The 15770-nt window shown below is 49.2% G+C and overlaps 5 protein-coding genes across 5 annotated transcripts; 1 reads left to right on the top strand and 4 right to left on the bottom strand.

Annotated features, from left to right (window-relative positions):
- Positions 1-461: 461 nt before the first annotated feature.
- Positions 462-2051, bottom strand: ONS95_006801 (uncharacterized protein; the record flags this gene model as incomplete). Its single annotated transcript, XM_058500279.1, has 1 exon — positions 462-2051. The coding sequence occupies one exon, from the start codon at positions 2049-2051 to the stop codon at positions 462-464; it is 1590 nt and encodes a 529-aa protein (XP_058350115.1).
- A 1919-nt stretch (positions 2052-3970) lies between these two features.
- ONS95_006802 (uncharacterized protein) lies at positions 3971-6975 on the bottom strand. Its single transcript, XM_058500280.1, has 4 exons — positions 6443-6975; positions 6065-6388; positions 5816-5988; positions 3971-5702 (listed from the first exon to the last, which is right to left on the bottom strand). The coding sequence occupies exons 1-4, from the start codon at positions 6543-6545 to the stop codon at positions 5091-5093; spliced, it is 1212 nt and encodes a 403-aa protein (XP_058350116.1). The 5' UTR covers positions 6546-6975; the 3' UTR covers positions 3971-5090.
- On the top strand, positions 6976-12132 carry ONS95_006803 (uncharacterized protein). The gene is made up of 6 exons (XM_058500281.1): positions 6976-8366; positions 8413-8574; positions 8622-9089; positions 9194-9634; positions 9685-9943; positions 10006-12132. Exons 1-6 carry the CDS (start codon positions 7683-7685, stop codon positions 10389-10391), a joined length of 2400 nt encoding a protein of 799 aa, XP_058350117.1. The 5' UTR covers positions 6976-7682; the 3' UTR covers positions 10392-12132.
- Positions 10709-11626, bottom strand: ONS95_006804 (uncharacterized protein; the record flags this gene model as incomplete). Its single annotated transcript, XM_058500282.1, has 2 exons — positions 10709-11482; positions 11582-11626. The coding sequence occupies 2 exons, from the start codon at positions 11624-11626 to the stop codon at positions 10709-10711; spliced, it is 819 nt and encodes a 272-aa protein (XP_058350118.1).
- ONS95_006805 (uncharacterized protein) lies at positions 11215-15465 on the bottom strand. Its single transcript, XM_058500283.1, has 4 exons — positions 15315-15465; positions 13126-15254; positions 11582-13076; positions 11215-11482 (listed from the first exon to the last, which is right to left on the bottom strand). The coding sequence occupies exons 1-3, from the start codon at positions 15431-15433 to the stop codon at positions 12340-12342; spliced, it is 2985 nt and encodes a 994-aa protein (XP_058350119.1). The 5' UTR covers positions 15434-15465; the 3' UTR covers positions 11215-11482; positions 11582-12339.
- Between the last annotated feature and the right edge of the window lie 305 nt (positions 15466-15770).

The raw sequence follows: 15770 nt of genomic DNA on the forward strand, positions 1-15770 counted from the left end.
CAGTTTTCATAACTTTCAAAACAATGCGGGTTCGTAAATGGCTCTCTTACGCCAAGTTGGGTTTTGCATGACTAATACCAGGTGGAGCGAGGCCTGGCTTGTTGACTTTTGCGGTCGGAATGCGAAGCGAGATTCCATGTCCACCTCGCCCTTTCACTTGAATGCCGATACCAGTTGCGCAGCCTTGAGATTACCCTTTTCGAAAGCAGGAACTCCTTACAGTAGATAGGCAAGATATTCCCCAGAAAAAGTGATGTTGGGGCAATTTCAGGGGGCTGATAGTGAGATGTTGTACACTTCGCTTAGAAGAAGTCCACATGGCATCGATGGTACTAAATGTACACTATTGGGTAAAAATGCAATATATATCAGGCTAAGTGTAACAATCCATCCGAGTCCCTTCCACCATTCCAAAATAAAAGAAGCCTCACTCCAACACAAATCCGCACCCCTCAAACCCACTACCAACACTCACCAACCTCCTCAAACCCACTACCAACACTCACCAACCTCCCCACATCTCTCTCCCACCCACCAACCACAACACCCACCCCCTCCTCCTCCCCGCAAACCCTCCAAACCCACTCTCCAACCCTGACCGCCGCGTCGTTCCCTTCCCCCCGAACACCTACAACCTTGACAGTCGTCACCACCCCCTCCTCCCAAATACCCACCTCCAACAACCTCGCCCTCGCCCACTCCGGCATCACTTCCTCTCTCTCATCCACATCTTCTTCCTCTACAGCAGCGAGCCACGCACCAAGTTGTGCGCTGCTGCAGGACCACCAGACCCCTTCGCGCCAGGGTCGGAGACGAAGGAGAGATATAGCTTCATGGCGAAGTGTGCGGTTGCGGCACTTCTCGGCGACGAGACGGAGTGGGCCAATTAGGCCGGTGGACGATGTTATGTTATTGTTTTGCGAGAGGAAAGAAGCACAAGAAGGGTGGTGCAGGATTGTGGAGGAGAGAGCGACGATGCGGGTGAAAGAGGAGAAGTGGGTATCGTATGCAAGGAGGAGTGATGTTGAGGTGCTGAATACGGTGTCAAGGTTGATGGTTAAGGCTTCGGAGGAGATCGCCAGGAGAAGAGTTGGGAGGTAGGCTGGAGACGACGGGTCGGTGGCAGACTGGAAGAGAGGCGTGAAGCTTGATTGCCAGGTAGATAGGAGAGATGTGAGGTGTGTGAGGGAGGTATAGAAATTGAGGTCCCTTGTAAGGACGGATGGAGGGGAAGGGTTGTCGAACGTGCTACGGAGACCTGGAGGTGTGAGACTGAGTAATTCAGGGTCGATGCAAGAGGTATCCACATGCCCAGAATTAGTTTTTGAGGGCTTGACTGGTCGGGATGAGGCGATGAAGTGTCGTATTCGACGAGTGATGAGATCGAGGTAGTATTTTGCTTCATTGACACTAGAGAATGATTCCGGCATGGAAGAAGTCAGAACCTGGCCTTCGAGATTCTGAATATGGTGATTTGAAGCTGGGAATGGATCGAACAGCATCTTGGCTTCCACTTCGAGCATGCGGAACTGCACGATGATTTCGCTTTCTATGATGTATGGTGGGAATCCCGCTTGCATGGCGACTTCCTGGCTGGCGAGGAAAGAGTCAAGAAGTTGCACGCCGCTGTAGATATGAGAGAGGACTTGAAGGTGATGCCATTGTAGCGTCTCGATACAGATTATGAGTAGGCAGACTATGAGGGCGAGTCTTTGACCTTCAGGCCCGGTGACGAGCGCTTGTCGCGAGCCGCGCAGAAATTTGTTGTATTGTCTCAAGGCGAAATCATTGTTTCCTCTAAGCCAAACGGGTGGGTTGTTCCATAGCTCTGGACCAGTGGATGGTGGGATATCATTCTTATTCAGAGTTTCTTTGATGTTCTTGCTCAGGCTACCGATTGTGACTATTGCGTGTCTGAGAAATGCGTACTGATGGCTCTCTTGTAGGGCAATGCGATTCCACCTCGTAGACTCGAACGCACCTGACAGCTCCGGTGATGTATCGGTACAGAAGAGACGGAAGGTGAGGAATTCTTCGGTGGCTTGGAACATCAATTCGGAAATTTCAGTGCTGAGTGCGGTGGTGGGAGGAGGGCTGTTTGTGGATTTAGGGAGGATAGCCCGAGTTTCGGGACGGGGTGAGGGAGAGGTGCTCTCGTTCTTCTCGGGTTTGTAGCCTGAGCAGACGCGGCCGAATTTGCAGCAGCGGTGACATTGGGGTTTGTTTTCGTCGCATTTGACACGGCGCTTTCTGTTGAACTTGTCAGTAACCGTCAAGTGTTTGAGAGCAGCGTGAAAAGGGTGTGGGCACGAAAGACCTCGTAGGGTTCGAAGCGAACACCTATGAACATGAATGGATCTTCAAAACTATCAAGGCCGAGTGATCATACTCTGGATTGAGTTTGAGTGAAGTTGAAAAGAGAGTGATGCAAATGTGGGTATTGGTCGAAGTGTTCATGGCTTACTTGCACGTGAAACATCCACTCCTAACTTTCGGCCTACTAGCCCTTGGCTTCTTGTACTTCGCTTCGAAGAGAGGAGGAGAATCCATCTCGGGGGTGGTTGTAAGGGTCATATCCGCAGGAGAGTTGTACAATGCACGCATTTTGAAAACATATATCATCGACGCTCTGGCTTCAATTGCAAATCCCAATCCTTTGCTGGCATGAGACAAGCTCTTATTAATATACTCAAGCTTTTGGGCAAGCATTTCAGGGAGCTGACGCCTCTTCGTCATACCAATAGTTGCAGCTGCAACCCACGCGGAATAAGATTTGAATAGCCGCCGCGGCTTGGATGTAGACGTATGGATGCGTGATCCTTCGATTTAGGACGATCTGCCTCCCCAGTTTTCGGTTCTGGTGTTAGACTTCATCCGCCGTGAAGTACGCAATGAATAATCTTTGGCAGTCGGTGGCATTTCCTGGCTGCGACGGGGAAGCGTATGCAACTTTTGAAAAACTGCGGGATGAAAGTGCTGCTATTGGAGGAGGGAAACGAGACAGAATATATGTGGTATGCCAGTGATGTTATGCGCAAAGTTTGGCTTCATCTAGCGTGTAGTCATCGTCGATCTTGTCCTTGCTTCTAGAGTTTGACAGTCTGGCTTGCCCGCCTCCTCTACTAGGTATGTAAGAAGAAGATTGAGACAGAGATGTTATTGATAGGCTCAAAGGGGGGTCGGACACCCCGTTCTGTAGTCACTAACTAGAAAAGGGATGCAAGGTGCTCCAGACCTAGGGAAGAAAAGGCATGCAAAGCTCATTTCTGACTACAATGTTGTACCGAAGTGGCGATCCAGTGCTGTCGGCAGTCGCCTTGCTACAGGGCTGAGGTGAACTTTATCAGAACCGGAAAGATGACAATGTCGATCTGTGCCTTGGAGAATCTAATTTCATCTTGACGACTCTTGTCCATGGTTTTAGGGGTACTGGGGACTTGCTTGTGTGAAGGTTGGAGACCTACAGAGATTTCTGATTGGTGCGTCGTAATATGTACCAATCAGAGAGGTTGTACCTTCTTTTGACGTCAAAAGTTGATCTACCGGTAGGATGCTCGCTTGGGGGGCAGAAGTCTATTGACGTTCCGATAGCTTCGCCGAATTTGAACGTGCATCCATCGGCGATAGCTTTGATGGAGGTTTTGAAGATAGTCTTGGCCGGCTGTTACTGGGTCGTGTTTGTTCGAGCTGATGCACAAGCGAAAGTCAACAAGGTCCTGGAGACTTCTCCTTGAGCAGATACCAGGGACAGTGGAGTTCTCCAAAACCCCAAAGACAGGCATTTTGCTCCAAGACAGAAAGATTATATTATGAAGCCAAAAAAGAATTGATAAATGCTCATCGTGCCAAATTCCTTTTTGTCAGAAAACGGCATCAGACAAATCCCCGATCCTCACAGCCTCATGTCGGCTATCCCATCAAAAAAAGGAAAACAGGATGCACCATCAAACTTTACTTTGAAACAATAATGGCATGCTACAACAAAATAAAAAAAAAACAAAGCGAAATCCGGAACTGCAAGCGACAATAGGAGAGCTGGACAGGTAAAGCATGTCCCTCTCCCGCGCGCTGATCGGCCGACGGTGCGACGGATCTCGTTCCCCTCACTCGAGAAAGCTTGTTTTTGCCTAGTTGCCGACACATCAAACACCGTTGCGCCAACAATAACGTGACAGAAAAGCTTACCCGCCCCATGGAGTACGAGGTGGAGGGGTTCATTCGTCGGATTGTAGTCGCGGCTCGGGTTTCGAAGGTAGTGAGGGGAGCACGGCGGTGAAAATTTGCTGGTGTTGTGAGGGGGATCGGCGGCTGTCGCTTATGGACAATTACGAACCGAGTATCTACAGTGACTTTCTGACTCTCTGACCTTCTGACCGTTTGACATACGAACGGAAGGTAGAAGGACATTAGTTCGACAAATCTAGGAGGCGCAATCTGGAAATCGAGAAAGCTTAGACGTTGAGGGTTACGAGGGGCTGTAGGCTGCAGCTCAGAATGTACTGTGATAAGGATATTGAGCTGAGTCATTATTAGGAACTTCAACTAAAGTTGTTTGTCATGATAACCAAGCACAAAAGGTGCAAGGCGAATATGCGTGCCGGTCGAGGGTGGTATGAAGGCAACTGGTTGAGAACATCATCTGCTAACCTGGCTCCTCGTCAAGTCCCATGCCCATGCCATAGTGACAAAAGAGGATCACTGACTCAATATCACGGTAGTCACTCCACTGGAGGACTATTCAGTGACTCCAGATTCTCAGCCAACTTCAATCCCGTCACCATCAGGTAGTCGGGACAAATGACTACCATTCTGCATCAATGGTATACAGAGGTGCAAGCTGGGGTGATGTGGCTTGCCGAAAAACATCGATCCCACCAGCTACACCGTTCTTATCCACATTCCATTGGCCGTCTTTCACCATCATTGTCCAGTTTTCCAGCAACTTGACAAGCCTCTGAGGGCGCCTCCTATCTCCCCCACACGACTTGAATCCATGCTGGTATAGATCTCCGTAACTGTGTCTGGAAATGCGGCTGCCATCGCTCTTACGAAGGCGTCGAGATTGTTTCAAAAGAAAAGGCAGAATGAGTTTAAAGCCTTCTTTCCGCATTGTCCTCTTCGAATCTGGCTTCCGCTGAATATACGCCAGCTGGCAGTGGAATCCCCTTCAACGCCATAGAATCTACCTGGTCGCAATTTCCTACAGACGAATGAGAAGCTGTTGTGTCATGTACATTCTCCGGGTACTGATCCTCACTTTGCTCAAGCTGGTCGGAATTTCTGATCTCATCGGCTGGAAACAACATAATCGAAGGGATGTTTGTGGATGCGGTCGGACTTAGAAGCTGTTGCTGGAACAGAGTAGTCATCTCTTTGTAAGGTGCCCTGATACCTGGCGCAATATATAGTAATCCATCTGGCGGGGTACGGATTTTCAGGAGAAAGAGTTCCGCAAAGCAATGTTTCGGGATCTTGGCTGCATGAAGGTCAGCCCTGTCAAACAGAGGCCCTCGGTCAAAACCAGATCCCAGAGCAACACCGGCATCTACAATCATCCTGCACCGTATCTGTTTGAGGAGAAGTTGGAATGCGTCCGCTGCTTCGATCATCTGTTCCTGTCCAAAACTGTAATTCGTCCATTTGTTCAACATCACAGCTCCCAATTGACCTCCGGGCATCACGAGGTCAGGCGAATACCGGGACTGTGAAAGTCAGAACAATGGCAAGCATCGAAGTACCTGATCGACTCGAGACTGCGATAGCCAATGAAAAACAGCCCAAGAAGGGAAAAAAATGAAAGTGATTGCATGCTCACTGTCATCTTGCCGACATGGATCATTTCAATCCAAGCACTCAGAATGACTTCCAAAGGTCGCCAAAGATTGAATTTACCGAAGAATCTGATGTCGGCATTTTCTGGTATGATCAAAGCTTTGCAAGTTGTCTGGTTGTACAAGACTTTCCCAGAGTGTGGATGTTTGTCCCCTGCTATGACTACTTAGTACACCAATTCCACAGTTTGCGGAGCACGATGGAGAGAATCACCACACAAGAATACGCTTACCTAAATCCGTACCATAGAGGATGAAACTTCCTTTCTTGTAGTGATTCATGCTTGCCAACATGTCTTCATATGTACTCAATCCCGTCTTGCCGTGGAAGAAAATTAGCTTCCGGTTATGTGAAGCGGTTTTGAGGAATCTGATGGTGCCGGGTTTCATTCCCTTTTCTTTTAAAGTCTTCTGTCTCCATTCTGGTAGATCGTCGAACCACGTAACATAACATCTTGAGCCTGGAACGTTTATCACAATCATCGATTCTTCGACAAACTTTAGGATGTAGTTATGAAGGGCGGCGCATCGTCTGTAGTCAAGTCCAATACCCAGCCCTGACAAACGAGTCAGCTTCAAGTAACTCAAGCATTTCAAACTTCTCGACTTACGTGGGGGGTTCTGTTTTGTAACCAGCCAATTGCTAATATGTGGAAGCTTGTTCCTGATCCTTTGGTCAGGTGCTTCGCCCCCAAAGCCTGGAATATCGGTCATGGCTGATGCGGGATACGACAGTTATTGAGACTGATAACTGATAGTTGATAGTTGATAGTTGATATTTGAAGAATTATGAAGATTGGGAAAACATTAAGATGGCAGGAAAGAGGGAAGAAGCGGCAAACATTGGGTTAGAGGTTTAGTGAAGGGGCCACCAGGTCATTCCTACCTCGCCGGAAGACTAACATGTACCAAACGTAGTCGCAGTACCGAGATGCCCGGTATAGAGTATACTCACTGAAACATCGACGTAATTTCTCACCGAATCTGTTCTCAGTGATAGGAGAATTGCACAGAGCAACGAGCCATGACCTAGATCGAAGACACGGAAATGGCCGATGAAGTAAACAATGGAAGAGCTGCACAAGCGAAGAAAGGACGACACCCCTGTTTTGTCGCTTCATCCCACCATCAACAACGTGCGACCACAGATACAACAGCCACTTCTGATACCAATACCTGAGCAGTTGCAGACTTCCATCAGGGAGATGAATGAAAGTCAAAGTTTGGGTCACGTGGCTGGCATTCTACCGAAAATGGTGGAGGTGGAGGTGGATCCGCACTGCAGACCTTGGCGTCAGCTTTATCCGTTCCTCACCGACTTGGATCGAAAAGTGCAAATCATGGCTACACGTTCACCACGGATTGGTTCCATATGACGAAGCCTATGGCCAAGAGGCTCTGACAGGTCTTGAGATCAATTATCCAAGGCTTGGTGCCCGAGACTGTGCAGCCCAGCGCTCGATTATTGCTACTGCTTCGCATCCGCTATGGCACGACCAGGCAGCTGCTTGAAGGGTTTGAGGGGCCAAAATGAGGCGCAGAGAGGGACATATCCATGTATGACACCACCAAATCCAGGGCAGAGCAGATCAACCAGTTACAGTAAGTTGAGCACGCAATGTGATTGACACTTCATACACCGCATAGGTCACACTACAGGCACTTGCAGACTGGGCAGAATTACAGAGCAAGGCTTGAGGCTCGGCCAAGCTCGAACACCAAGTCCATAGAAACTCCGTTGTTGCGCCCTCTCCCACTCTTCCCCTCTTCTTTTTATTTTCCAATCGTCTAAATGGATTATCTCCATTGTCATACAGTCCTATATGCTTGTGCGCCGCGACACAAGCCAATATGACTGGTGTGGTAACTACAGAGGAATTGCTCAAAAGGCTTGATGAGCAGCATCAAGCTTACCTCACAACCTTTCGACAAGTCCATGAAGCTCTGGCCAAGACAGCAGCAGCTGGACAACACCAGATTCTTACTTCCCCGGAACCCACGTCCCCAGGGTTGGCGAATTCCCATGCACCAACCTCCAATGTGATGCTAACTCGATCATCGACTTTCCCAAGACCGAGTTCGCCATTTCCACCCACAGCACAGACGCCTACGTCCCCAGGACTCTCAGTTATACTCCCCAAACGACATAGACGATCATTCACAGAACTTGATGGAGAGAGGCCCGTCACGATTCACAGCAGCCTGTTGACTGGGGACAGCGACGACAGTGACAACGATGACGAGCTCTACGTTCAAGCCCCATTGCCGTCCTATACATACGACTACGAAGATCTGCGGAATCATTTAAAGACATATACATTCAAGGAGCATGGGGGTATTCTGCTAGACACGGTGGTTCATAACAAGCGATTGCTTTACCCTTCACTCTTCCCAGAGTACCCGGAGGACGAGAGATGGCATCTATCACACTATTCGGTTTTTGACGTTTCAACAGATGGAGCTCCATTATCACGGCGAGAGGTTGTGAAGGACGGCACGACCTCAATTGACTCTGCTGTATGGCAGGCTATCCAGGTAGGAAATCATTTGCGAAGGAAGAAACTTCGCTGATCAAGAGTAGGATTTGAATGCGAATCCAGATTCCCAGAGACCTGCAGTAGGCCGTATCACAATTGTTCGCGAGCCTTCTCCAGTTATGCTGGGAGCTCTGCATCTCGTCAACAACAAAGATTTTGATATGGACGAGCTTTTCGATTATCTGGTGGAAGAAAACATAACGACCGTACGCGCAACACCCGCCTTGCTATGGCTCTTGACTGACAACCGTAGGCGCACATCCATGGCCGAGCCTACTCACCCGACCACCGACGCCAACGAACCTTTGTATTCGAGTTCGACTACTTCACAATCGTTGGTGACGAGATTCAACCGATGCCATGGCAACGATCGGATTCAGCCGAGAAGATAAAAAGAAAAGGCGAAGGCCATATTCCAATATCTCGATGTAGTTCTGTCGTCGCATTGTCTTTAGGAGGCAATCCTATCAGGAAGTTAAGAAATCCGGCTCGCAAAGCGAAGACCCAACATGGGTTTGTATACGATCCATGGGCTCCGTGGCAGGTGTTGAATATACAATGTTACCCGGACCACAAACACAGTATGGACAGTCATGACTCCACAAAACACTATGTGAATGGTCCCGAGGCTTTCCTACACACACTGCTTGCCGAATTCAGGGATGCCCAAAAGAGATTTAGGGATATCCAGAAGAAGATCACCACTCTTGTGATACCACCGGTAAGAGCATCCGACCACTACGTGACACAAATTCCAAAAGCCCACGAGGATCGTCCAAGTCACCTCAAACGTGCCAAAGACTACTTCTAAGGCTAACTTGACAGGCCGATTTCATGTTCAACGGAGATTTGAGGGATAAGCTGCTATTCGAGGACGCTGAGTTCACATATTCAAGGCGATATTTCTGGGCCTTTCAAACCCTGGGATTGATGAATGATAGCATTAAAGCTATAATACATGCATACGAGGAAACATTTACAGATGATGTTTGGCAAGGAAAACATAAGAGCATGTGGCCAATGATCGACCAAGATTCCCATCGAAACATTTACTACCTGAAGAAAATGGCAAATCTTAAACCGGAATTTGAAAGGGAAATCAAAAACATGCTCAATTTGTACGAGGAGAATGATGATCGGAGGAAAGAAATCAGAACTCTACGGGATCAACTGTTCTCGGGCACTTCAGTACTAGAAAGTAGGAAAAGTGTCGAGCTCTCTGGCGTCACCATTCTGCAAGGCCATAACATCAAACTCCTTACACTGGTAAGCCCCAATTCCGTACCAAGACCGAGCGACCCATTGACCCAAAACAGGTCTCGATCTTCTTCCTCCCTCTTACTTTCGTCACCTCCGTCTTCGGCATGTCAAATATGCCATCCGAGGGTTTCAAAGACTTCACAATCACCATGGTTGCCGTATGCGTCCCATTCTTCCTGCTGATCGGTTCACTCAACACAACCTCTGGCATGGAATTCTGGCGTTCTAAGTGGCACAAATTATTAGCCTGGGTATTTCGTAACCCAGCTCTTCTTCTAGATGAAGCCCCAAAGCCAGACAACGGAAACAATCCCGGTAAGCTTAGCCAAATAAGTGACACACAGCTTTTTTCATACTTCTTTACTAAATGTTGTTAGGAGACTTCCGCAAAAAGCGCACATTCTCAGCCACCGAAGCAACCCAAGCAATCAATATCCGCAAAGCACAGATCCACCAACGACGGAGCCGCTCCTCCCTTTCCCTCAGCAGCCTCAGAGATCATAAAGATAAAGACAAAAGCAGAACTTCTGTCTCTACGACACCGCCACAGATCGAGATCTCGAGTGAGGAAATCAATAGTGGAAATGTGTCTGAGAAATCCTCAGATCCGCCGAAGACGGTCACGCATGTCATGTCGCCGATTACGCCAACAGGAAGGATGGACAAGCCAGCACAGAGGGAGAGTGGGAGGGGGAGGTCGTGGTGGGATAGATTAGCGAAGAGGAGGAGGAAGGAGGGAGTGGGGCAGGAAGGGAATGTATAACTGGCGGGTCGCCAACCCATCTTCAATTCTCTCCAGTGATGTCAAACGCCAACGATTTGGCGGGACAAGTTGCTGGAGGATGCACATATCAGATCTTTCAAATGTATATACAGCCAAGTGCAGTGAAGGCTAAGCGTCTGATGTAGCTGCCCTTCACCAACTCAAAACCAAGAACGAGTCCGAGATATCTGCTCAATAAGCCTAACTGGAGAGGAGTCACACCAACGAAGCTATCTTACATGTATTCACACTCCCCTCCAACGTCACATCTTCGAGCTCACACAAATCATCCAAGCTATCACCCATACCAAATCAAATCAAGCACCAAACGCCCCCACCGCCTCCAACAAAAACTCCACCGTCTCCTCCGGCCTACTCAACATCGGCGCATGCCCACTCCCCACCTCCCTCATAACCACACTCCCGCCCTGCTCCCTCGCCATCTCCACCACCATCCCCTGAACCTCAAACGGCAACCCCCTATCCTCCCTCGTCCCCAAAAACCAACAATCCACATCCCTCCACCCCGCATAAACATCCTCCCCACCATCCCTCAACGCCCTCACACTCTGCCTCGTCACCTCCGCAACCCACTCCCTCCCCTCCTCAACAGGCAAATCATGATAGAATAACTCTCGAACCCCCTCGTCGTCGAGAGTGAATTCCGCGAACCCGGAATCTGAGATCTTCCAGAACGGGGGAGGAGACCCGCCTGTGCTGCCGAGGAAGGATGTCCCTGTGGCGCAGAAGCCGGTTGCGATTAAGCAGAGGCCGATGACATGGCCTTGGCCGTTTTTGAGACTACTCTCAGTTGTGTCTCCTGCTCCTTTGCTGACATCTAGATGTGATGGTTTCTTGGTCAATCCTCTAATGGCGCTCGCGCCGGGGAGACTTCCATACGACCAGACGACAACCACGACATCTCTTCCCTGCGTGGTCTCCGACGTGATAGCCTCACGGACGGCAAGTAGATCATCTTTGAACATGGCGGATGCGTCGCCGAGTGTGGATGGGAGGGTTGGTGTTAGGGATTTGTAGCCGTGGGTGTTAAGCAGGGCGGTTACTTTTGACCAGCAGCTTGGTTTGTGCCACTATAAAGTTGGAGAGGAGAGTCAGTGCAACTCGACCGCTTGGAGTAAATGTGTTTTGTATGGGGAATGGAAGTCCTCGAACGGACAGATGCCACTTACTGCTCCTGGAACAAACACAAATGTCGGCCTTCGAGAGGTTGCCATCGTCTCGTAAATACCTCGTGATCTCGAAAGGTAAGGTAGTAACAGATTTATTTTGACGTTGAATCCTAATCGAGACCGAGATATGTCAAAGCGAGATAAAACCTTCTTCAAGTCTCTTACTCCAAGCCCAGGAAAAGTCAACGAGAATTGAATCTGTGTTGAATTAAATTAACACCCCAAACACAAAGTAATATCCCCAATCCAGCACAGGAAAATCATTCTTTATATACCACGCCCTCTTCAAGCCCATAAAATCTCTCGCCCGAATACCAACGGACTTTAGATCGCAAGCCTCTCTTCTCTAGCTCCCGTCCCTGTGTGACCCGATTGTTCTTCCCCTCTTCTTCCCCACCCTCGCCTATTTTTCGCGAGCCCCTGAGTCTGCTGATCCAGCTGCCCTGGTGGGTACCTTGCCTACGCACCCGTGCAGCGTGGCTGATTCACAGTGGTGCGAATGGACTAGCCGCATTCGAACACTACAGTGTACTGAGAGCATGCCCAGTACGACTTGTTGGTTTAGAGGTCATTTAAACAGCGATGACAGGCTAGCGGAAATCAGCGCCTTCAGGCTTCATTTTGTTAATTAAGGCACGGGGAACTCCTTCGTGAATGAGCACTACCAGTATGGCAGTATCTCTTCCCACCAAACGCCGGTTCCTCATATCAAACGCCATTCCCTAGCCCATAGCTCCAGAAAAAATCCTTCAAGCTCTCTAAAACCACTTCCCAGTAATACCACCCAGAACCATATTCCGCTTCTGCTTCGAAACATACTTATTCACATCATCCGCCCAGCCCTGACTATTCTCTAACATCTTATCCGTGCTATCACCCATGATGTTTAGTTTCTCCGTCCGCTCATTCAGCTGTCTAGTCATGTAGTCGCCCCAGCCCTCCGTCGATACCGTGCCAGGTGCTGCACGACTTGAGCCCTGGCCTCCAGAGCGCGCTCTATCTTCTGCTGCTGCGGCGGCCATCATGCGCTTACTTGGTGGGCGGTCTGGTCCGCCGATGAGAAGATCCAAATCAGTGGGACTCACGTATTGCGTGCCTGCGATCCATTGAAGATTGGATATTGTCGGCCGAGGTGGGATCAAGGCTTCAGGGTTGAAGATCTTATCATTGGATTTAGGGAGGCCGTGGCCGGTACCCCAGACGCTAAGCATGGCTATTTCTGATGGCCCCGTCCAGCCAAAGATATCGCCAGAAGAAGTGACAATTGAGTTGGTGGTCCTCGTTTTGTCAAGCATTGTGAGAGGTGCTACGCCGATTTCTTTTAGGCCAGGCAAGGAATAAGCCTTCGTTGTGCCGTCGCCGAAAACACCTACCAGGGCGTGGCCGCGATCTTCAAACACTACCACGTTGGCGGCGTCGCAGAAAACGTCGTCGAAGGTCTTGTGTGCTCCCTTGGCTGTTGCTGGCTTGAAGATGCGGACTTCTGTTTGCGTGACTAGAGACACATTAGTAAATATAAGACTGAATGCTCGATATTAACTTACCAACTACAAGCGTGCCATGAGTCTGTTGGCCAGTTCGAAGAGCTCCAACAGCGGCTCCGGTCGCAGGGGTTAGCCTTCCAGTATCTGCTACAATTGGCGATATTGAGACGATTCGGTCCGCCAAAGCAGATACACCTGCAAACTGAGCAGTGTACCGTCCGTCCTGTTGCGGAAGGATCTTGAAAGTAATAACTTTTCCGAGGTTTGTTCCCACAAAGCAAGCAATACTAGAGTAATTGTCTCCTTCCAAGGTCATAACCCCAAATTCAATGGCTACTGCCCAGTCAGGCTTAGCAGAGGTTTGGCTGCTTCCTTTCTTCATGAAACTGCTTCGCTTGTCTGACTTGACAAAGTCCGTCATGGCGGCGCTGAAGATAACAGCAGGGCCGCGGAGATCGATGATTGACAAGAAACCTCCTCCAGAACCCATAGCTACGAAGCCAACATCAGACATTTTGATTGCAGTTATGAGGCCTTTTGCCATGTCGTATAGGACAAACGGCTGTAGACCTTCCTTCAGCGATGACTCTGCTCGAGAAGAGATGTCTGTAATGCTGCCGGGAATTATTTGAGTGGGATTTGGTGCATCTCGCCCGAAAAGCTTGTTGGCGCCCCATCGATAGATCACTACCTCACCAGCAGAAGTACCAACGGCTAACTCCCCTGTACTGGCTCCCATGCTGAGCGAAGTGATGTTGACATCGTCAAAGCGGTCAAGGGCTCTTGCAATATCTACCTGTAGCGTACTGCTATTCTCAACTTCATCATCGTGACCAGCATCCCATATACGAACAGTGCCATCTCCATGTGCCATCTGGATGATGTTGCGCGCCTCGTATCGCCTCAGATATTTGATACCTTCTGCACCACCACGTACGAGTAAGGGACCCTGTTGACGGTTCTCAACCATACCAAGCCACCTTGTGCGATCGACGGGGGTCATTGACATGGAAGTAACGAAAGGATGGACAAAAGAGACGGAAGGATGCAATTGATTGGTAGGCGATATGGGATATCCGCTCGGGAACGATAATGTGATGAGCTCTCCTGAGGAAAGAAGCGCAATAACAGCAATAGGATCTTGGGCGCCGGCAAAATGTGGCGAGGTACGGGGTATGAGACAAAAGTCAACAACTTCTGCCCCCGGAGGCGTTGGCAGCAGATGTATTTTCTTTGCTTCCAGGTGTGTAGAAAGGATTTGCCATGTAGAAGTAGAATACACAGGTGTCGGACCCAGTTCTAGAAACGAAAGGCCCTTCTCCGTCACTGTGTTTGGCATACCTCCTGCGATGAGAATACCGGTATCGTCTGGATTGGCCTTACAACACCAAGCAATTTTGGAGAACGGCTCTTTTATAGCAAAGGTTCCAGGTGTATTTCCAAAGCTAGTAGATTGTTGTCCAGGCTTGTCGACGTGGGAGTCAGATAGTGTCCTAGCCATGATGACTCGACCGTCCTTGGGATCCCAGAAGACGAGACTTTCGTCATTGTATGCCGTTCCTACAAATGTTCCAGTCGGATGCCAGAAAACATGTACCAGCTGTGGCTTTCGTACGGTGTTGTGTGACAGAGGGTCCGCATTTCCACCAGGCGCTCCTACAGGTACTTCATACTGAAAGTACTTGATGGGTTTATTCTGCTTGAAAGAGTATATGACAGCGCCCTCATTGTATCCGATCAAGAGCTGGCCAATATCTCGCGGGTGCAATTGCATGGACACAATAGACAGTAACCTAGATCTTGGACTTCTTTCTCTCCAGAAATTCGGCAGTCGTAGAGGGGCAAGCTTCTCCCTGTCCAGGTCATATGCGATTATCTCTCCGTTTTGTAGCCCAATCAACGCCCAATCCAGCATGGGATCTGTGACCAATGTAGTCACTATCCCAGGCGGCGTGTATGCTGCCAGCTTCTTCTGATGTACCAGATCCCATATTATTATTTCGTTCTTCGAATCGAGACTGACAAGACGATCGGAACAGAACTGCAAGGTCTTGACAGAGGCTCGGCGGGGTAATGTGAAGCTGACTTGTACGCGCTTCTGGCCAAAGACGTAGATTTGTCCACTTCCAAAAGTCGACTCGTTCGTGCCTATCGCGAGGAGAGATTGTACAGGATCGTATGCTAAGGACCTGGGTTGGAAGTTGGGTTAGCAGTAAGCTTCCGCGGGGTCCGTTGGGCTTGAAGCTCACCCAATCTGCGAGTTGATTCCATATCGCGCCTGGTCATCTGGTGCGAATAATTCTGGTAGAATACCAGCAGATAAATCGTTCTGGATACCAGTCTGCTTTCCACGTAGGAATCCGGCCATTTTGATGAGGTGGACTGCAGCTTTTGTGGTGTTGTTGATTTGGAGAGGACCCCTGCATGCATTGTTCGTCATCCCGCTTTCTGGACGCGGGGAGATCATGTGACGATCATATTGCTTGGAATCTCCAGGTCGGCATTCTTGACAGGCCTTCGTTTGATTTTGACATTGGTAGAGTGAACTCTTAATGGATGATCTTATTATTAAGTGAATACATACTCAAGTTGAATGTTGGGTAAACCAAGGCATTGTTCTGTATCGCATCAACAACGGGTTGGGCTTCATCCCAACCTGCTTCCCAAAAGGCTGTACCAATGGAGAACTTCTATTCAAAAGTCGG

The sequence above is a fragment of the Cadophora gregata genome (genome assembly GCF_030347475.1).
Source record: "Cadophora gregata isolate MNR1 chromosome Unknown scaffold_18, whole genome shotgun sequence".
Classification (NCBI taxonomy): Eukaryota; Fungi; Ascomycota; class Leotiomycetes; order Helotiales; family Ploettnerulaceae; genus Cadophora; species Cadophora gregata.

Excerpts from the sequence above, each read along its gene's own strand:
- ONS95_006802 (XM_058500280.1), bottom strand. The coding sequence starts at position 6,545 with ATGACCGATATTCCAGGCTTTGGGGGCGAAGCACCTGACCAAAGGATC. Across the intron at positions 5,989-6,064 it reads CCTCTATGGTACGGATTTAG|CAGGGGACAAACATCCACAC; the intron begins GTAAGCGTATTC and ends AAGTAGTCATAG. Across the intron at positions 5,703-5,815 it reads TCCATGTCGGCAAGATGACA|TCCCGGTATTCGCCTGACCT; the intron begins GTGAGCATGCAA and ends TGACTTTCACAG.
- ONS95_006803 (XM_058500281.1), top strand. The coding sequence starts at position 7,683 with ATGACTGGTGTGGTAACTACAGAGGAATTGCTCAAAAGGCTTGATGAG. Across the intron at positions 9,090-9,193 it reads CCACTCTTGTGATACCACCG|GCCGATTTCATGTTCAACGG; the intron begins GTAAGAGCATCC and ends CTAACTTGACAG. Across the intron at positions 9,944-10,005 it reads AGACAACGGAAACAATCCCG|GAGACTTCCGCAAAAAGCGC; the intron begins GTAAGCTTAGCC and ends AAATGTTGTTAG.
- ONS95_006805 (XM_058500283.1), bottom strand. The coding sequence starts at position 15,433 with ATGGCCGGATTCCTACGTGGAAAGCAGACTGGTATCCAGAACGATTTA. Across the intron at positions 15,255-15,314 it reads GGAATCAACTCGCAGATTGG|GTCCTTAGCATACGATCCTG; the intron begins GTGAGCTTCAAG and ends CTTCCAACCCAG. Across the intron at positions 13,077-13,125 it reads TCATGGCACGCTTGTAGTTG|TCACGCAAACAGAAGTCCGC; the intron begins GTAAGTTAATAT and ends ATGTGTCTCTAG.